The following is a 23003-nucleotide window of genomic DNA, read 5'->3' on the forward strand; positions in this document are numbered from 1 at the left end:
TGTTTCAGTTACTGGGAAAAAGCTTTTAGCTGGAGTACCCCTTTAAAGTGTTGTGGCTCAGCTAGAATGGAAACACTAAGAAAGGCACATCTGCTAGAATGGCAAACCAGAATGTACTGTGCCCTTTATTCTGTTCTGGCTGGGGGCTGTATGTCAGAATGTTAGGGATCTCGCTGTATTGGTGAATCCCAGTGGCCTAACACTTCACCCGACTCCTTAGTTTTGTGATTAAATAATGTTGTAGCCAATTTAACACCAAAAAGTGTGTTTTGTGCATTCTTTCATAGTCTGTGTTTATTGTGGTTGAAGTTGTTTCAAGTGGAAGCCAGGGTATATCACATATTCAAAAGTCAAGCTGCCAGCATGTCCCTCTATGTGTATATGTTTACATTGCTATATGCTGAAAATAACTAATATATATGCAACCTAAAATCCTTTCCCTACATATTGTAGCCACACGTATCTGTATCTGGCAGTTTTTAACCATATGTGTGATGACCATACCAACAAAAATACACATTGATGCTATAAGAACCCTCATAGGAAGTGCTGAACTTAAACAGAAATTGTAGAGGCAGAAGAGCAGCAATCCTATAGCTGTTAGTAGAGGCATGAGAACAGCAATCCTAAAGTCGATATCAGAGGTAGGATAGCGGCAATCCTATGGCTAATAGGAGAGGCAAGAGAGCAGAAAACGTATTACTAATACCAATGAAAATGGTCCACCCCCACTTCCTGTGTTTATTCCAGATGTCTTTGTTACTAGAGGCATTTTTGAACCTAACAACCAGCAGTGAACAGCTTGTTCAGTGGCAGGAAGACTGTTTATGGGGGTCTCTTTTCTGTTGTAGTATGACTGTCCCTGTATACAAAGTGAGGTCCATAAATACATGCTTTGACAAGCATCATTGTCACTCCCTTTTTGCATTCTGACTTCTCTATACAGGTGTAAAGGGTACATTTTGCAGTTTTTATACCTTATTTTATATGATCCATCACAGTGTTTGTTCCAGTAAAAAGTGATCTTTTATCAACTGCAAATTGTGCTAAGTGGCCAGGACCTCATGGCAACAGCGCCACTTAGTCCCACCCACAGCACCACCGTTGCCCCCCCCCCCCCACAACGTCATAGGCCCCACCCCCTCGCCGACCATTGGAACAGGCCGGGCCAAAGGTCTAGGCCCCACCCCCTCTAGGGCGGCCCATACCAATGGGGCCTTTGTGCAAATAGTACAATCTGCAGTTAATAAAAGATCACTTTTTACTTAACCCCTTCGGGATAAGGCTAATTTTAGTTTTTGCGTTTTCGTTTTTTCCTCCTTGTGCTTAAAAGGCCATAGCACTTGCATTTTTCCACCTAGAGACCCACATGAGCCCTTATTTTTTGCGTCACTAATTGTACTTTGCAATGACAGGCTGAATTTTTGCATAAAGTACACTGCGAAACCAGAAAAAAATTCAAAGTGTGGTGAAATCGCCCTGGGGTAAAACTCTCAAGTCGTTACGATTAAAACGATATATAGCATGTATAACTTTTATTGTATCTGATGGCCTGTAAAAAATTCAAACCATTGTTAACAAATATACGTTCCTTAAAATTGCTCTATTGCCAGGCTTATAACGCTTTTATCCTTTGGTCTATGGGGCTGTATGAGGTGTCATTTTTTGCGCCATGATGTGTTCTTTCTATCGGTACCTTGATTGCGCATATACGACTTTTTGATCGCTTTTTATTACATTTTTTCTGGATTTGATGCGACCAAAAATGCGCAGTTTTGCACTTTGGGATTTTTTTGCGCTGACGCCGTTTACCGTGCGAGATCAGTAATGTGATTAATTAATAGTTCGGGCGATTACGCACGTGGCGATAGCAAACATCTTTGTTTCTTTATTTACTTTTATTTATAACCTGGGAAAAGGGGGGTGATTCTGACTCTAATTAGGGGAGAGGGATTTTTATTGACAACAACACTTTTTTTTTAACTTTTACACTTATACTAGAAGCCCCCCTGGGGGACTTCTAGTATATACACTTTGATCTCTCATAGAGATCTCTGCAGCATAGATATGCTGCAGAGATCCATGAGATAGGCACTCGTTTACTTTCGGCTGCTGCAGCCGGAAGTAAACGAGTGCCGAGTCGGGGACGGCGCCATCTTGGAGAGGTCCCCGGCCGGCAGCACACACAGAGATCGCTCCTCCGGGATAACGTCCCGGGGGAGCGATCTCCGCCACTAGACACCAGGGATAAGCTGAATCCGGTAATCGGTAATCTGATTACTGTATTAGCGGGCACGGCGATCGGACCGTGTCCGCTAATACCCGCGGTCCCGGGCTACAAGCGGCACCCGGGACCGCCGCGGTTCAGAGCAGAGCCCGCTCTGAATGCCCGCACCCGCACGAGGACGTACAGTTACGTCCTTGTGCAGGAAAGGGTTAAAGAAGCACCATGACGTACAATATAAAAAAGGGTATAGAACTGCTAAATTTACCCATAACACCTTTGTACAGAAGACAGTGTCACTTTAAATTCTTTCACAGCACACTACAGTGTCACTTTAAATTATCTGACCCTGACTTGTCATATTTTGTTGGCATCCCAACCCCTCTTTTTGCCAGGTCTGAAAGTTCTGTCCTTTTTTTTGGCTGACATTCTACTCTCCACTGCTGACTGCTTGGTGTCTCTCATCTATGCATACTGGCTTGTTGTTTTTAAAAGGGACAGCATGTGCCAGTTTCTTCACTTCACCCAATATCCAGTCAACACAGGCCTCTTAGGGGACCTTCAGCCATCACCATTCCTGACCAATTAGGTTTATTTGGTCCCAGTACTCGGTTTTTGATTATGCCATTCTGTTTGATGCCTGGCAATACACTATTGTGGGGGATTCTACTTGCCTGTATCTCAGCCTCTCTGTCTACAGAGTCAGTCCTCTCCTTTGGTACTGCTAGTTAGTGCCTTCTGCCCATCATCTATGTGGTAGTTCATATGAACAGAAACTACTCTGGGAAAAGAGTTATTGACATGTTGGAAATACAGCAGACTGTATATGCATGTCTTGTAATAAATATGGTTTAGTAAGAACAGGAATGCAAATGTATTATCCTTCTGTGCGTGAATAAAATACCAATGTTTCTGGGATTTAAAGCGCTGCCAATAGTGATGTCTACAATGTTAAAAATGTACTGAATTCTCATGGGATTAACAAGTTCTCATTGAGACTCATCACTACTCAATTTAAGAGCTGTGTGGGAACTTCCTGGGGGGAATGCACCAAAGTAATAGATTTAACATGCAAAGGATATGGGCCAGTTCACAATAACACATGTAACAGCTTAGACAGGGAAAGGGAGATAATTTGAAGAATACTATACATAAATACTTTTATTCAGTATTTTATACAATTGTTTAAAGTAATGTTATGATTTATGGTTAAAAAATTTTTTTTACTAATAAAAGGAAAAAATTATATAAATTTACTTGTTGGATAGGATTCTAGTACATTTTCTTTTATTGTATAAGATAACTACAGTTATGTACATATGTAACATTACTCAGTCAGAAAATTACATTATTTTAGGTTATTTAAATGATGGAGGTTGTGAGGCATAAAACATATCAGGAAAGACTCAAGGATTTGACTTTGTATAGTCTAGAGCAGTGTTTCTCCAACTATGAGACGGGTCTCACCAGTGTGAAGCCCCTTCGTTGTTGCTGAGGCACAGCAAGGGAGGGAGGCAGCTTTCACAAAAGTGATTGTAAGCCGCACAGTCCCTTCCCTGACTGGAACATTATTGACTCATTTTGTACTTATTTAATGTTATACAGAGATTAGGAGACAAGTGAAGAGTAGACTAAACAATAGTTTTTAAGGCTATATTCACACTACGTAAAAGTAGGGCCGTTGTTGTCATCGGCAACAACGGCCGTACTTTATGCGCCTGTAAACATTGCATATTGATCTATGGGATCCATGGTAAGACCCAGACATCACTTTGGTCTGTAGGGTGAGTTTGAGAAGCGCTGGTCTAAAAGAAAGGGGGGACATTATCGAAAACGTTAAATATGTTAAAGGACTAAAGGTTCAAGAGGGAAGTGTTTTTAGAAAAAAAAAAACTGAACTAAAGAACAAATGGACACAATCAGAGGTTAGTTGGGGGAGAGATCAGAGGCAACATGAGAAAATATGACTTTACTGAAAGAATAGTAGATGCTTGCCTGGGATACACATATATCTATCCAAAGGTAATAAGAAAGTACAGTGATTACTAAAAGGACAGACAAGATGGACCAAGTGGTCTTTTCCTGCCGACAATCTTCTATGTTTCTTAGGGGTAGTCAAGAGATAAAAATGTATTCCCGATTTACAACATAATGGATAAGCGTGTGATTGTGGGTGGTCTAACGTCAGGATCTCTATGACTGCAAGAACGGGGCCCCGTCTCTCCACTTAGTGATGTAGTGGGTCGGTTTGAGCACCCAATCACTTTAATCTGTATGGAGCTGCAGAGTTAGCTGAAGACTGTACTAGGCTCCATACAGAATGAAAAGAGTGGGCAAACCCACCATTCCATTCAGTGATGAGAGTTGTGTGTCCATTTTTGTGATCGCAGGGAATCCAAAAATCAGATCCCCAGCAAGCACACCTTTATCCCATACCCTGCTATTCTCATCCTTGCCACAACTTAAATTTCTATTGACAATGCTGTAGGACATGTAGAACATGTTTATTAGGGAATAAGTTTTATTTTTCTTGTGTGATTTAATGTACCATTTTTTAAACAAAATTCCAACATGGATTTGTTTTTATACCATTCACAATGCAATAAAATTATATCTTAACATTATTCTGTCGGTCAGTAGGAGAAGTCCAGCCATAACAAATTGTTGTCAGGCAGCAGGGGAGAAAAATAGCATGATTGATTTTTTACCTCTCCCGTGCCCGCGATGCGCTGTCTGACCAACCCCGGGACCCCCACTGGAAGGCATTTTCCCCTGAGTTGTGATGACAGCATCCTGCCCCAGTCACTGACTAGCTAAGTGGGCTGTCAATCAGCTGGGTTGTGATTTTGGCTGAGAAGAAGATCCTGGAGGCCATCGGGGGTCCTGGAGTGGCGATCCAGCACTGGACAGATATGGGGAGTTTAAGAGGCGGGATCCGCCGACGTATCATCTCAGGCCCGTGTCAGACACCAGGAAGCGGCTGGGGACCGGAGCATCGCGATGCGCGATGTCCCAGGAAAAAAATGCCCCCCCCCCGCCGGAGTACCCCTTTAAGGATAAACCATATTTATATAGTTTTTGTAATCTGTTACTATTTATACAAAAACAAATAAGTAAATAAATAAATAACTGCTTTGTGTAACTGTGTTTTGATACCCAGAACTTCCTCACTGATGGAGCTGTGTGAAGGCTGTTCTTTTTTCAGTACAAGCTGTCATTTTTATCGAAACTCTTTTAAGGTACATAAAACCTTTTGATCACTTTGTATTCAGTTTTAAGGAAAGGTGAGGTGACCAATTATCAGCTGTTTTCTTTTACTGTGTTAACAACGCAGGGAAAATAATTCAGGCATTTCTGAATATGGCGATATGTTGACTTGTTTTAATTGTTTAGATTTTTTTGTGTAATTAATGGGAAAAGGGGAATTTTCTCACTTTACCTACACCATGGTGTCACAGGAGCAGGGCTGGTTTTAGGCTATGTGCGACAGTGTAACGACTGGAGTCGTGGATCCTCTGTACCATCACCAGCGATAAACCGCACCAGGGAGCGGAGTCTAAGGGGCCGCTGGTTTTCACTGGAGGCCACCGCAAGGCGGGATGGGCTTGTTGCGGCAGGAGACCCCCAGGTCGCTACCCCTGGCTTGGTTTGCTAGTGACGGCGGGCAAGGGGAAGCAGTAGGCGGGAGCAGTAGGCAGGTGACTGAGCAGGTGGTGGTCTTAAGCGTAACCGCAGGTGGTAGAGGCAATGGACAGGAACTACGGACAAGGGCAGCGGACAGGAACAGCAGACACGGGCAACGGACAGGAACAACAGGGAGCTGGGCCAAAACACTAAGGGAAGCATATAGAGGCTCCAACACGAAGAAAAGTGCATGCTGCGATTTATAGGGAGTGATTGTATGCATACACCAATTAGGAGCGTACTGGCCCTTTAAATCTATGACAGCCGGCGTGCGCGCCCTAGGAGGCGGGGACGCATGTGCCGGCCGAGACAGACGGAGACAGGAGCGGGGCAAGGTGAGACGCCCCCGGGGGCCGAACTAGCAGCAGAGCCGGGTCCCTGCAGCGGGACACTGGCGGCTGCATAGGACAGAGAGGGGGTGCGGCGGCGGCCCGTTAGAGCGTTAAATAGAGCGTTAAAAGATGCTTCAAATTGTAATCAAATGTTAAGTACTATATAACCGACTATTGTGCAATACCACGATATTTGTGAGTACTATATGGGGATATTATCAGGGGTGATGATATGTTAAGTACATTTAAGAGTTTTCAAGGTTTACAAATGGCAGAGTACCATAGAAGTTTTTACAGAAAGTTAAGATTTTTTACCTTGAAATATTCATACTTAAATGCCAAGACAATGGCTTCACACATCTCACACGTCCTGCAATGATCTCCCTGTACCAAAAAAACGTAAGTTTGCAGTAAGCTGCTGTTCCGGTGGGATTGACTGCCGCATTACTGTGTCTTTTTTTAGTGTAAATGGCTTTACCAGAGAAAGTAGCTGTAAGAAGGACTCCTCTGATATTCGTAAATATATACGTTAATTCCAGGATGTTTGTCCTTGCTCGGCTAAGAGTGGCATATGTGAAAGGCTATCACTCTGTTGTAGTCACTGCTTTAACCATTTTTCCGGTCTTTGTTCCCTCTCCTGCTTCACCTCAACCACCAACTTTATCATCTCAGCAGCAAGTTGTCTTTTTGCAAAGCTAGCCATACTTAACCCCTTAGTTACCGCAGTGCTGCCTTTTCACGGCGGCCACTAATGGGCTTTATTCCGATGCGTACGCCTTTTAACAGCGGGCGCACCGGAATAAATTACCGCCCGGCGGCGGCTGCAGGACGGGTAATCAGCGGTCAGTGTGACCGCTGACACCCTCCTGTAACTACCCAGAGCGGAGGATTCTCCGCTCCGAGCAGTTTAACCCGTTAAATGCCGCTGTCAAACCATGACAGCGGCATCTAATGGGTCCCGGTGGATCCCGGACGGCGCCGCAGGTCCACTTACATGATCGCGATGTCCCGGGCGCCGTCCGGGGTCCCGATGTCTCCATGGTGATCCCGGGGTCCTAATGAAGGTCCCCAGGGTCACTATGGAGATGCCTCATGCTGACAGGGGTGGCTGTGGCTATTGCCTGTCAGCATGAGGCATGATACAATACATTGCAGTACATCAGGTACTGCAATGTATTGTATCAATGATCTAAGTATTTTACACTAGTGTACAGTAATGTACACTAGTGTAAAAGTAAAAAAAAGTGAAAAAAAATGTGCACCAAACACAACACAGCCCCCCCCCAATAATAAAGATGCATTACATTCCCCAAACACTATAAAACATTACATAAAAGTGATCAAAAACACAAATTATATACATATTTGGTATCGTTACGTCCGTAACGACCCAATCTATAAAACTATATCAATAATTATATCGCACGACACACGCTGTAAAAAAAAAAAAAAAAAAACAGTACCAGAATAGCTGTATTTTATCAATCCACTTTAGAATACGTCATAAAAGAGATCAAAAAATCATATACATATAAAACTTGGTATCAATAGAAACTACAGATCTTCCCGCAAAAAATAAGCCCAAAACCAGCTCTGTCACGCAAAAGATGAGAACGTTATGGATCTTGCAATGCGGCGACAGTTTTTGTGGGTTTTTGCTAGGAAGATGGTTTCTATTGCGTCAAAGCGGTAATAGTTAAAATAAACTTTACAAATGTGGTATCGCCGTAACCGTAGCGACCCAGAGAATACATGTATTATGTTATTAGTGACCGCCGATACGGATTTTTACGGCGATCACTAATGGGCTCTATTCTGCTGCAATCAGCTCTTTATGGCGATGGTGCAGAATAGTGCAGCGGCGCCGGTAATGCCCGCAGCCACCTCCTCTCAGCTATCGGAGGTAGCTGAGGGGTTGGGGCAGAGTGTGGGGTCAGTATAACGGCGGCCACCGGTAACAGACATTGCCAGTGCAGCTGAACGCTTTCATCTCTTCTCACCGTGAATTCACAGTGAGAGGAGATGAGAACATGTCCCCCCCCTGTCCCCAGAATTAACCCTAGTGACCTGGCCACTGACCCTCCCCTCCCTGGGCGTCCATCTGATCCAAGATGGCCTCCGCCATCACTGTGAACAGACTCTGTTCACAGTGATGGATTCCTAAAAATGATCAAAGCTTCATTCTCTCCACCACCACCACCCCAGATTGCCCGTCACCACCCCAGATTGCTCGTAACCACCCCAGATTGCCCGTAACCACCCCAGATTGCCTGTAACCACCCTAGATTGCCTGTAATCTCCCCAGATTGTCCGTATCCACCCCAGATTGCCCGTATCCACCCCAGATAGCCCATAACCATCCCAGACAGCCCATAACCATCCCAGACAGCCCATAACCACCCCAGATTGCCCGTCACCACCCCAGATTGCCTGTCACTACCCCAGATTGCCCGTAATCTCCCCAGATCGCCCGTAATCTCCCCAGATTGCCCGTATCCCCCGATAGCCCATAACCATTCCAGACAGCCTGTAACCACCCCAGATTGCCACAGACTGCCTGTAACTACCCCAAATTGCCTGTAACCACCACAGATTGCTCGCAACCACCCCAGATTGCCCGTCACCACCCCAGATTTCCCGTCACCACCCCAGATTGCCCGCGGCAACCCTAGATAGTCAGTGAACACCACCAGATTGCCTGTCACCACCCCAGATAGCCAGTGAACACCCCCAGATTGCCCATCACCACCCCAGATAGCCAGTAACCACCCCTAGATAGCCAGTAAACACCCCAAGATTGCCCATAACCATCCCATACAGCCAGTAAACACCCCAGATTGCCCGTAACCACCCCAGATTGCCCATGACCACCCCAGATTGACCGTAACCACCCCAGATTGGCACAGACTGCTCGTAACCACCCCAGATTGCCCATAACCCCACCAGATTGCCTGTTGCCACCTCAGATAGCCAGTAAACACCCCGAGATTGTCTATTACCACCCCAGATAACCAGTAAACACCCACATACTGCCTGTAACTAAAATGACTTTCCTTCTCTTCTGAGCCCTGCTGTGTGCCCATACAGTGGTTTATGCCCACATATGGGGTACCATTGTACTCAGGAGAACCTCCGTTACAAATTTTGGGGTGCTTTTTCTCCCCTGTTCCTAGTGAAATTGAGAAATTTCAAACTAAACAAACATGTTATTGGAAAAATTAAATTTTTTTCATTTTTACGGTCTAGTTTTGAATACTTTCCTGCAATACCTGTGGGGTCAAAATGCTCACCACACCCCAAGATGAATTCCTTGAGGGGTGTACTTTCCAAAATGGGGTGACGTTTGGGGGGGGGGTCTATTCTGTAGACATTACAGGGGCTCTGCAAACGCACCTGGCGCTCAGAAACTTCTTCAGAAAAATCATGCACTGAAAATGCTAATTGGCGCTCCCTTCCTTCTGAGGCCCACTGTGTGCCCACACAGTGGTTTATGCCCACATATGGGGTACAGTTCTACTCAGGAGTACCTGCGTTACATTTATTGGGGTGAGTTTTCTCCCCTGTTTCTCGTGAAATTGAGAAATTTCAAACTAAACAAACATGTTATTGGAAAAATTCTATTTTTTCATTTTTACTGTCTTCATTTGAATACCTTCCTCTAATACCTGTGGGGTCAAAATGGTCACCAAACCCCAGGATGAATTCTTTGAGGGGTGCACTTTCCAAAATGGGGTGACTTTTTTTGGGGGGGGGTTCTTTTCTGCTGACACTACAGGGGCACTGCAAACGCACCTGGTGCTCAGAAACTTCTTCAGCAAAATCTGAACTGGAAATGCTAATTGGCGCTCCTTCCCTTCTGAGCCCCGCTGTGTGCCCACACAGTGGTTTATGCCCACATATGGGGTATTGTTCTACTCAGGAGAACCTTCGTTACATATATTGGGGTGAGTTTTCTCCCCTGTTCCTCGTGAAATTGAGAAATTTCAAACTAAACAAACATATTATTGGAAAAATTCTATTTTTTCATTTTTACTGTCTTCTTTTGAATACTTTCCTCTAATACCTGTGGGGTCAAAATGGTCACCACACCCCAAGATGTATTCTTTGATGGGTGTACTTTCCAAATGGGGTGACTTTTGGGGGGGTTCTATTCTGCTGACACTACAGGGGTTCTGCAAACGCACCTGGCACTCAGAAACTTCTTCAGCAAAATCTGAACTGGAAATGCTAATAGGCGCTCCCTTCCTTCTGAGGCCTGCTGTGTGCCCATACAGTGGTTTACGCCCACATATGGGGTACCATTGTACTCAGGAGAACCTGCGTTACAAAATTTGGGGTGCATTTTCTCTCATGTTTATTATGAAAATTAGATACTTTAATCTTAACAAATATATTATTGGAAAATTTCTATTTTCCATTTTTTTCCGGCCTAATTGTGAATACTTTCCTCCAGCCCCTGTAGGGTTAAAATGCTCATTATACCCCTAGATTAATTCTTTAAGGTGTCTAGTTTCCAAACTGGGGTCACTTATGGGAGTTTCCAGTATACAAGCCTCCTAAATCAACTTAAAAAAAGAACTGGTCCCCAAAAAAATCAGTTTTGGAAATTTCATGAAAATTTGATTATTTGCTGATACATTTCTAAGCCTCGTAACACCCTAAAAAAGTGAAATATGTTTACGAAATGTAGCCAGAATAAAGAGGACATATTGATAATGTGACTTACTAACTAATTTTTGTCATGTGCCTTTTTTTTTTTAGAAGCAAAGAATTTCAAAGTTCGTAAAGTGCAAAATTTTAAAAATTTTCATTATATTTTGATGTTTTTCACAAAAAACACACAAGACAGTTACCAAATTTTGCCACTAACATAAAGTACCATATGTTACGAAAAAACAATCTCAGAATCGCTAGCATACGTTAAAGCATCACTGAGCTATAAGCGCATAAAGTGAGACAGGTCAGATTTTGAAAAATGAGCCTGGTCATTAAGGCCCAAACAGGCTTGGTCCCTAAGGGGTTAAACTGAAAATAATAATAATCAATACTTTTACCGAAATAAGATGAAATTAATGTCCAAGCTCAAAAGGGTGACGTGCGAAAGCACAGACAGTACCGGCAGCAAACAGATAGATGAAATGATATAACTATCTTTGGTAGAAATGTATGGATATGTATCTTTACAATAATAAACAGTGTAATAAAGCAAAAAAATTAAGATGGCTATTACAACAAGTAGGCGTGCGGATAGTGACTACAAAGTTTATAAATGTTTACCCATGGAGCTTAAAAGCTGCACAGTGTAAAGGTTCGAAGAATTGTTGGTTGAAGATCTTCTACTAGAGCGTTCTGAACCTCGCCACAGCAATCTTTTCAGTTTATGCCCATAAACAGCCTAGCAGTCTCACTATTTATGCAAAACAATGCTGCGATCACCACCAATTGGACTCGCTGTGAGGTGGGCTCAATCTAATTAACTTAATCTGTGGATTGTAGGAGTCTCTCAAGCTCATAAGGAAAAAGTGAGAATATATATTAAAGAGGTACTCCGGGCTAGGGGTATTTTTAGTGTATGGCCGGGGAGCGAGGGGATATAGACGCTGCCGGTCACTTACCTCCCGGGTTCCAGCGCCTGGTCCCGGATCGCGCCGCCCAGTTCTCCTGTCCCACTGCTGCTTCCTGGTCTGAGCTGCGGCTTAAAACGTTACGTCTCAAGGCAGCTCAGCCATTCAGCAGTCGTAGCGAGGTCCCGCCTCGGTCGCTAAATGGCTGAGCTGCCTTTAGACGTCACATCTCAAGCCGCAGCTCAGACCAGGAAGTGGGGCGGTAGAACGGGGCACCGCGATCTGGGACCCGGAGCTGGAACCAGGGAGGTAAGTGACCGGTGGCGTCTATATCCACCCCCGGCTGTACACTAAAAATACCCCTAACCCGGAGTACCCCTTTAAGTATAGGCTATAGGCCGAGCCCAAAGGAAGGTCAATGCCCAATGTATCTTTAAGTGCTCTTATAGGATATATTAGCTCTTTCTCAAGACATGCGATACCTCAAGCTGTAAATACTTATATTTATGTGGGGATTCTGCAACCAAGATCATATGATTCCTCCATGTCCTGATTGGAAGGTACAATATGTGGACTTAATCCACCATTTACATTTACACTACCGTTCAAAAGTGTGGGGTCACATTGAAATGTCCTTATTTTTGAAGGAAAAGCACTGTACTTTTCAATGAAGATAACTTTAAACTAGTCCTAACTTTAAACAAATACACTCTATACATTGACTCTATAGACTCTTGTTTTTGGTGCAATATCTACATAGGTGCATAGAGGCCCATTTCCAGCAACTATCACTCCAGTGTTCTAATGGTACAATGTGTTTGCTCATTGGCTCAGAAGGCTAATTGACGATTAGAAAACCCTTGTGCATTCATGTTCACACATCTGAAAACAGTCTAGCTCGTAACAGAAGCTACAAAACTGACCTTCCTTTGAGCAGATTGTGTTTCAGGAGCATCACATTTGTGGGGTCAATTAAACGCTCAAAATGGCCAGAAAAAGAGAACTTTCATCTGAAACTCGACAGTCTATTCTTGTTCTTAGAAATGAAGGCTATTCCATGCGAGAAATTGCTAAGAAATTGAAGATTTCCTACAATGGTGTGTACTACTCCCTTCAGAGGACAGCACAAACAGGCTCTAACCAGAGTAGAAAAAGAAGTGGGAGGCCGTGTTGCACAACTAAGCAAGAAGATAAGCACATTAGAGTCTCTAGTTTGAGAAACAGACGCCTCACAGGTCCCCAACTGGCATCTTCATTAAATAGTACCCGCAAAACACCAGTGTCAACATCTACAGTGAAGAGGCAGCTGCGGGATTTTGGGCTTCAGGGCAGAGTGGCAAAGAAAAAGCCATATCTTAGACTGGCCAATAAAAGAAGAAGATTAAGATGGGCAAAAGAACACAGACATTGGACAGAGGAAGACTGGAAAAAAGTGTTGTGGACGGATGAATCCAAGTTTGAGGTGTTTGGATCACAAAGAAGAACGTTTGTGAGACGCAGAACAAATGAAAAGATGCTGGAAGAATGCCTGACGCCATCTGTTAAGCATGGTGGAGGTAATGTGATGGTCTGGGGTTGCTTTGGTGCTGGTAAGGTGGGAGATTTGTACAGGGTAAAAGGGATTCTGAATAAGGAAGGCTATCACTCAATTTTGCAACGCCATGCCATACCCAGTGGACAGCGCTTGATTGGAGCCAATTTCATCCTACAACAGGACAATGACCCTAAACACACCTCCAAATTGTGCAAGAACTATTTACAGCAGAAGCAGGCAGCTGGTATTCTATCGGTAATGGAGTGGCCAGCACAGTCACCAGATCTGAACCCCATTGAGCTGTTGTGGGAGCAGCTTGACCGTTTGGTACGCCAGAAGTGCCCATCCAACCAATCCAACTTGTGGGAGCTGCTTCTAGAAGCGTGGGGTACAATTTCTCCAGCTTACCTCAACAGATTAATAGCTAGAATGCCAAAGGTGTGCAATGCTGTAATTGCTGCAAAAGGTGGATTCTTTTACGAAAGCAAAGTTTGATGTAAAAACAATGTTATTTCAAATACAAGTCATAATTTCTAACCATCTCTTGACTCTATTTTCTATTCATTTCACAACGTATGGTGGTGAATAAGTGTGATTTTCCATGGAAAACACAAAATTGTTTGGGTGACCCCAAACTTTTGAACGGTAGTGTACATAGTAATTTCTCATAAAAGACTGATCCCCAGGCCAATGTCTTTTCATATAAAAGCGTTTTGTTTATTGAGGTTCAGTATCTATTCTATTGGGAGGTAAAAGGACACCTCCAATATCTTGTCAACAAACAGACGATATGGAGGAGGGATGTCTTCAAATCCTATAAATAAAAAGACATGCTGTGGGGACCAGTTTATACCAATAGGTATTACCTCTGCTTTTAGGTTTTTATATTCTTGCCAGTATGTCTGGATTAAAGGAGCACTTGAAAAGAAAGACTTCTCTTAAATAGATTATCACATCTTTACCACTCAAACATGCTACTGCATTCCTGTCTGATTGTACAGTGAAATCTGTGAGAATACTTGCTAAAGATGGTGATCTGACCATTTCAGCCAGAAGAGCCACTAAAGCCTAGGGGTTGGTTCAAAGACACAACATTCAAATTCAAGCTTTGATGTGTTCCCTTTAAAAGGAAATACATATTGGGACAGCCAGGGCCTATTTACCACAAGGCATCCGTGGTCCGGTGCCTAGGGCAGCACCTTTTAGGGGGGCAGCACCAGGGAACAAGGGGAAGAAACAACTTTTTTTTTTTTTTTTTTTTTTTTTTTAGTCTTTGACCTCCTATTCGGACCTTCCAGACTGGGTGTCTTTTTTTTTTTTTTTGGGGGGGGGGGGGGGGGGGGGTGGGGGGGGGAGGGATATGATGATACTGATCAGGTCTGATGTAGCGGTGTTAGCCAGTCACAGTATGGTGGTATTGGTCAGGTCTGGTATGGTGGTGTTATCCAGTCACAGTATGGGGGTGTTGTTCCGGTCTGGTGTGGCGGTGGTAAATGTGATGCTTGAAGCTATTACCTACCCATCCCTGTGGTGAGAATTCCTTCAGACAATATGCAGACGGCTCTAATCATTGATTCACTGTGGAAATTTGTTTTAAGCAGTTAAAAAACATGAAAAACGTGATTCAGACAATGTTTCTACATGTGGAGAAATGCATGTGGCCGAAACCACGCTCTCATTTCTTCTCCAGTAGTCATGTGTTGTTTCCAGGACTATTGGCCATACGCCTATCGGTTACCACGTGAGGGTCTGGTATCAGCTGCATGTGGTGTCGTACAGTAAATGTGGGAACACGGCCTAAGGGCCCTATTCCACCGGACGATTATCGTTCGCATAATCGTTAATGATTAACGATCTCAAACGACCGCTATTGCGAAAGGCCTGAAAACGTTCACCCATTTCCATGGAACGATAATCGTTACTTATGATCGTATTTGCGATCATTCTTTCTTCGCTATTGCATTCGTATCTACTGCGAACGACCGAACGATGTGTTATTCAGTGCGAACGATTTGCGAACAAGCAACGATAAAAATAGGTCCAGGTCTTATAAAGCGATCAACGATTTCTCGTTCGGTCGTTAATCGTTGACTGCATTTCAACCGAACGATTATCGTTCAGATTCGAACGATTTAACGATAATCTGAACGATAATCCAGTGGAATAGGGCCCTAAGACTGATCAGATATCAATATGATGTTCAGAAACTAGAAAATCATGCTGCTAATTGGAACAGCAGTGGACAAATGTTTAGACAAATTTTGGAAGGAAACCATTTAAAAAGAGAAAGCCTTTTCACCAGCCCAGAAGCCAGGAAAGCTTTAGAAACAGGGGTAAAAGTGGATGCTGGAGTTACTCTAAAAGAGAAAAGAAGAATATTTTTTACAACCCCAGGCCAAATCAAGATAAACAATGGCAACATTCTAGTAGGAAGGGAGACTAGTGAATGTCTGTTGAGCCTGGAATTCCATCACAAACGGCTAGTTAATCTTAAACGTCATCTGGGAGGCATATAGAATAGAATCTGCCTTCTGCCCTCCCAAGAAGTTCACAGACATGCAACTGTTGTCTTTACTTCTCAAGGCTGAGCTAGGGGAGAAAGTGATAACGCTCTTCACCATGTAATCGCAGCTATTTGGGAAAATGTTAATGCTCCTGAGGACAAGATACTAGCTCTCAACTGGTGGTTAGACAGACAAATCTAAACAAGAAGTTAAGCTGGAATCTTTAGCTAAAGGTCCTGATTTATGCAGATGAGAGCTGATCAGGTTGGGGTTTTGGCAATCAGCAGCTATAGATACTCAAATCAGTACAGTTGTCTGTAGTCAAAAGATGCTCACGTGGACATCTTTTCAAACAAATCTATATAACATCCTTTTGTTCTCTTTTATGGATGTCTTTTCCAACAAGGATATCAGGGCAGTTCCATAGACAATCCCTTACAATTTCTGTCCTTCTCTCTATATACATGTCTTAAAGGGGGAATATAAAGACTGGCCTAGTTTTTAGTTGATAATTATGGGGCAACAGTTAATTTGATCAATTTTGACTATGCATGTACACTAGATTTACTATTGCTTAAATTCGAAAATCCTATCTGGGTCACTACTTCCATTGAGGAGGCCTGATTGAATTTTGTACCTCAGAATTTTAATTGTTGGTAGGTATAGTACATTCTTAAAAATTTGTCTTCCTATTTGAAGTTTGCCTTGGTTAAAATTGCACAACCGCATTTTTGATTGGTCCCCTGGGGAATTGGTTAAATGGATTTCCAAAAGTTTTTCCAAATAATTATCTGCTAAGACCTGATAAGGACATCCTAAGGTCCAGGCAGCAGTGTACTGGGCACATCCCTCCTCCTTAAATGTATTACAATGATTTCTAGGCTTTTCCTATTACTATAGAAAATGTGTTAGATGGTTTCAGTAATTGCCAAGCCACTTATGGACATGACTTTAAAAAAAAAAGGACAGGTCTCCTTTTTTTTTTTTTTTCTTCTAATTCAACAACGCCAGGTACGGTGTAAACAGGAATTACGATAATCAAGATGAAAAGAAACAGGTACATTTTATGATGCAACAATGTACTCAAAAACAAACAAGAAAATATCCAGAAGGGCCTTGGCCCAAACCTGCAGTATAACCGACAAGAGAAGAATAGGGGTGGCAAAAGGGAAAGAGCAAGAGAAAAAGAGGGAAAGGAAAAGAAGGAAGGTGGATGGGATGTGGGAAGAGGTGGAGGAAGTAAAGTGTGTGTGTGGGCGGGGGGAACTGGGAGACCTTTCAATGGACTATTAGGGCCCTATTACTATAGTCAGGAATGCACTATAAACAGAGAACAGGTCATAAAGATAGGACTGAGATGTATCCTCTTTTCAAATCCATTCCTGGCTTTGGCTGAAAAAATCTGTAAGATAATCTGTCAGACATCTTTTGGTGTAATAGGGCCTTTAGAGTCTTAAATTCCGAAGTATCAGTAAACTGGTCCCAGCAGTACTACATCTGAGAGAAGCGGGCAGAGCAGTCATGTAACTGAGCCGTCAGGTCTTCCTGACAGTGCAGCCAAAGTAAAATGGAAGGAGGGTCGGGACAGCGCCATACAGACCCTCGCAGCATTGATCAAGTGTCGCAGTACAGAGTGGCAATATGTCTTAAATCGTATTTCCGAGATATGCAGGAGGAAGAACATTGGAGTAAAGGGTACCTGATAATACGTGAAGGTAGAGGCTTAATGCAATACTTCCTTCCTGAAAGGCACCAGCTTAGGACAACTCCAGAACGTGTGTAGGAGAGTGCCTTCCTCACTGCAATTCCTCCAGCATAGTGGCGATACCTCTGGCCCGAGCCCATAAAGATCAACTCAAAGGAAGTTAGGGAGCAAGCAAAAGAAGAGGGAGATGGGAGAGAAGACAGAAAATGATGTAGTTGACAGGCTCTCCTGAACCCCAGAGGACACTTGTCCAAGAGGTCTGTAAGAGCTGAGAGGGACAGCCACAAGGAGGCCTGAAGAAAAGACCTATCTCTAAAGTTGCCTGCCTTGGACCCTTTACGAAAAATTATGTCTTCCATCCCAGGAGTGAAAACAGAGTTACAGAGGATAGGAAAGAGCAGAGATGGATGGGGTGCTAAAAAGCCAGTGGCAAGGTGATGTGGGAGCAATGGTTGGATGTGTGCCCACAAAACAGGCAGAAAAAGGTGTCCAAGGAGCCACTAGAAGGAAGTAGAAGGGAGACCGGTGAGCTGGCAGCCTCAACCCTGACCCAGAGTTTAGTTTAAGCATGTCTGTGCCCTACCTCTTGCCTCCAGATGATAGAGTATGGTCCTGGCCAGGCGGGAAGGTTTGTGAGCCCAAATTAGTTTGGTAAGCAGAGAGGAGACTGGTAGGATTGGTAAGTAGCTAGTTCAGACAGCAGGTTAGGTAGAGAGACAGTAGGTTTACCAAGGAAAAAGAGGAGATCGTCTAGATATGCCGCAACCTTGTGTTTCTGGCCCTTGAGAGGTGCTCCTGAAACATCCGGGTTACAGCACACAAGGTATAAGAAAGGTTCTACAGTAGAAATAAAAATAAGGGTGGAAATGGGACATTTTTGCCGGGTGCATTTGGAAATGGAGAATGGCGTGGAAAGAAGACCATTAACAGAGACCAGCGTGGATGAACAGGAGTACAGAGAACCAATACAGACCAGCATATTTGGACCAAGACCGAGATTGTTAGGAGCAGCCAGCTTACTCTTTCAAAGGCCTTTTCAGAGTCAGTGGAGAGAAGCATGGCCGGGAGGCAGGAACAAACAACATAGTGCATCATGTTAATTGCTCTTGTCGTGTTATTCCTTGCCTCACGGGTGGGCATAAAACCGACCTGCTCAAGGTGAATACTATCCTGGAGGAGAGGGCTTAACTGAGAAGCAAGGATCTTAGCAAATAGTTGAGATGCAGGTTCAAAAGGGAGATGGGGTGATAGTTCAGAAAGAGAGACACATCTTTACGAAGTGAGTCGGGAGGAATTGTGGAACCACTAGTAAGGGAATTGAATACAGAGAGGAAATAAAGAACGGGGGCAAAGGTCTTGTAGTAGGGTAGGGTGAAGCTGCTTGGGCTGGATGCCTTACTAGAGGCAGGTAGGGACAGATCTCCTTTACTGGCAACCTGAAGCCATCTCTGCATTTAAAAAAAAAAGAAGAAAAAAAAATGATTGAAGCTCCATTTTTGATCCAGTTAGATTTACCAAGACCTTTTCTTGTTAAAGTTGTCATGTCTATGGGTCTAGGTATCTATGGGAGCAGTTTTGTCAGAGGAAACCCCTTTTCACACTCAGCTCAGAAAACTACTGACAACAAATGTAATTTTTGGGCAGCTTTCAACCTTTGCAAACGTTAAAGGCAGTAGGTGTGGCATGCTATGGTATAACCTATCGTACAATTCACCTGTCAGGTAGGGTTCTGGGAAAACAATAAGACAAGTGCAGCCCTGCACTGGCACCGCCCCACCTAAGATGGCGGCGAGCAACTGGGCAGCGTTCCCTACACTGAATAAAGTGCAACACAGGACAGAACAAGACAAACAAACATAACAAAGAATGGTCAGCAGAAATGGGTCAGCAACAACTGGGCAGCTAAGGTACAAAATCAGGATCCGTATGCAAAGTCAGGGAACAAAATACAAGGTCAAAATATCAGAAGCTAGCAAACAGAGAAACGCTTGATCCAGGCTAAAAGCTCTTTCACAGGCACTAGACTGGGATGAGGGGCTGGGATATATAGTGGACAAGAAACTAGGTGCTGACAGCTAACTGGCCAGATCAGCTGTCAATACGAACACAGGCAGAAACAATCAGTGAACAGACCACCGCAATAAAAGTGCAGGGAGGACTAAGAAAACATTGACCGGAACACAGAAGACACAAGCAGAGAACACAGTAGAACCAGGAACGGATGATGGCCAAAAGCGCAGTCTTCGGCGCAGAGGTCGAATCTTCCCAGCAGAGGGTGGCACTAATGCCTTTTCAGGCGTGATCATGACATCACCTTAAACTTTGGGTTTTAGTCACAGCTTTTGGATGAGATTTGTAACAGTTTCATCAATTATGCTGCCACTGCAAATTACAATAAGTTTGTAGAAAATCCAGATAATACCATCACACCATGACAGTGCACTTATAGCCAGTGACTCACAGGTGATGTCTTCTCTGATTACAGTAGTTGACATTTCTTTTTTTCTCATCTGCTTTAGCACCAGGAGTGGCTCCTGTTGGGAAACCATCAAAACCACCATATTAACTGGCCCTATAAGTCAATGTAATGACGACAGAAAAACCAAGCCCAGGTATCCATCCACAGACAGCTGTTTTGGGGGCGTTGCCCCTCATCAGTGTGGAGCAGGATTCTCAAGGAGACATGCCAAAGATAACACTGGCGGCTGCTAGTTAAAGCGCTCAATACGGTTAAATCCTAGGTGCATTGCTGCCTAGGAAATATGAATATGCAAAAAAAAAAAAGAGCCAGTGGAGCCTCATTTAAGATTCTCAAAACACAGGACTAGTAAGATATTCCTCCGGCAAGGACCCAGCCAAGGGGTGGCTCCCCTATAAGTGGCCCTATAAGCCAATGTAATGACAAGGGAAAAACCAAGGCCAGGTAGCCATCCACAGACAGCTGTTTTGGGGTGTTGCCCCTCATCAGTGTGGAGCAGGATTCTGGCTAGGTGGGAGCATTAGCTAGTAGCTATAAGACCTTGGTTGGGTCCTTCCCGGAGGGATATCTGCCTAGTCCTGTGTTTTGAGACTCTTAAATGAGGCTCCACAGGCTCTTTTTTTAGCTAGCCCCCCACCAGTAAGTAGTATACCCCATGTAGGTAGTTTCCCTGGTAGATAGCCTTCTCCAAATGATATCCTCAATGTAGGTAGTCCCCCCTGGAGGTAAACCTCTTCACTCCTGTAGTTATACCGCCATATTTGGGCATCTGCCCTGTTTCTAGCTGCCTCATCTGTGGTAGTTAGCCTGTAAATAGTAAACTTAATAGTATCCCCAATGTTAGTAATCCCCCTCTGTGAGCAGTTAGTTCCCCCCCTATGTAAGCGTGTGTGTCCCCCCTCCCCAACCACACTTATCCGGCTTCTGCATGGTCCACCAATGTCTTCTCTTACTCCCTGCTCTGGAAGCACTTCAGTGATTTCAAATGAGGGCCAGGGAAGTTCTCCTTAGGAGCATTGACAATTAAAGGTCTAGGGGCCGCATCTGACAGCTGAGGGGACCCCCCCAGGACCAAGGGTACCCGATAAGGGTTCACTGGGTTCTAATGCCGGCCCTGACCTAGTCATCCTTAGCTAAACCTGTTAAGAGAATTCAGTTTTGTCTGGCCATCCAGGTGTGTGTTAATGGTACTAAAATGTATTGACATTGCTGGTGGCCTACTATGAATGTTAGGGGCTATGCCAGCAAGGAAAATTTGTGCCCCTCAAAAATCTGTAGAAGTTATCCCAGAGGGGCATGGCTTTATCTAACTATGCATTTTATCACCAAATTTCCTTTATCCCAAGGAAAAGCAATGGGTTGGGTGATCCTTAGTAGATTTTGAAAGATGTGTCATTTTATGGTTTTTAAGGGTTTGCCTAATGCCAAGAAATTGTGTGTTATTCATTTATCGCACTGTCCATGGAATCTCCGAAAATATAACATCTGATAGAGGGGTACTATTTGTGTTGAAGTTCATCTGAAAACTAGTCTTTTTTATCTGAAAACTAGTAGCCAGATGAAATGGTTAACTGGAACAATATTTGCAGTGTTTTGTCTCAATTAATTATTAATCAGTCTGACTGGGTGTTGCATTTGTGTAACAGGCAGCAGATGTGGATCTGCTCTGCTGCTGAACCGGTTTGGCTTTGGGTCACACCAAGGTGCGGAGTCTAAGTGTCCTGTATCCCACTACCCTTTTCCCGCTCCAGGATGTGGAAGCTAGACTTCTGTGAAAAGAAGACTTCAAGTCGTTCCATAAGCGGGGTTCCAGTAGCAGCTGATCTCCAAGAACCAGACAGTGCCAGTCTAGGCCAACAGAGAACAGGTTGAATAAACTTAAGGCCCTATTACACCAAAAGATGTCTGACACATTATTATGTGTGAACACAGCCTGAGCATTACTCGCATTACTCGCATTAACTTTGTTCTCTATTTAGCATACCCTAGTATCCTGATTTCCAGCCTTTGTTTGACCTTTCCTTTTTCTGACATTTTAGACCTGACATGATCTCCTGGTATTGCTATACAAGAAGAGAAGGTGGGAGCTACTAAAAGTCTCTAAATGGGATGCTGCCAATGTCCTTATACCAGAACATATACCAAACAAGACAGAAAGACAAAGAATGGCGCACCCGCAATATGATAATGAATAAATCTGATATCTTTATTTTCAAAACACATAAACAAAACAGCAAATGGACATACACTTAAAAACACCTAAAAACCCAATCCGGGTAAACCATCACAGGGAATACTCGTAATAATATACGTGTCCCTCTAGCCGCAGCCCCAATAGCAAATAAATGTCAGGCCCTGTATCCTGTCTAAACAATTGAATCGGAGACCCTGACTATTCAAAGTACATATGTCCTAAAGTGCACGTGCTCACAAAAATGACATAAACTAATTCATAGACAAATAAACAGTCATGTATGAAATATCAATACTGAAAATCATGAAAATCCCCCCCCAAGAAAGTGACCAAGTGCATAACCTATCCTATCATTTCAAAAAGTCAGGGTCAAAGCCATACAGAATAATCACATATCACCCAGGGCTCTGAGATGGGGCTCCGGTCTGTAACCCTACGCGTATCGTCACCTCACGTGACTTCGTCAGGGGTAACGGTTCAACATTCAATACATCATTTTATACCCATTTGCCCCCCCAAAAAAACTTAAATAAAATTGCATACAGGTGTCCATTACCATGTCCACTGAGGGAGAGCGTCCACCGGCCCCCATCATGGCGGATAGCGGCGTGCGTATCACACGGTGCGCATGACCAGAAGTGCGTTCCACCACGTTATCTCCGGAACTCAACCATGCGTTCCATCCGGAATCACATGTCTGCACATGCGTTCCACCAAATCACATGACCGCTATACGGTGAACACATGATCACATGTCACATGATCGCTATACACTCTACGCTA

At 43.8% G+C, this 23003-nt stretch overlaps 1 protein-coding gene across 2 annotated transcripts in view; it reads left to right on the forward strand.

Moving 5' to 3' along the window:
* The window catches only part of CPM (carboxypeptidase M), a 141499-nt gene that overhangs the window by 19531 nt on the left and 98965 nt on the right, over positions 1 to 23003 (forward strand). For both annotated transcript variants that reach the window (XM_069955869.1, XM_069955863.1), the window contains one exon: positions 5385 to 5463. In XM_069955869.1, the coding sequence (XP_069811970.1) occupies positions 5398 to 5463 (66 nt within the window). In that variant the 5' untranslated portion in view covers positions 5385 to 5397. Of the gene's footprint in view, positions 1 to 5384; positions 5464 to 23003 lie in introns of those variants that run through there.

The sequence above is a fragment of the Dendropsophus ebraccatus genome, chromosome 1 (assembly GCF_027789765.1).
Source record: "Dendropsophus ebraccatus isolate aDenEbr1 chromosome 1, aDenEbr1.pat, whole genome shotgun sequence".
Classification (NCBI taxonomy): domain Eukaryota; kingdom Metazoa; phylum Chordata; class Amphibia; order Anura; family Hylidae; genus Dendropsophus; species Dendropsophus ebraccatus.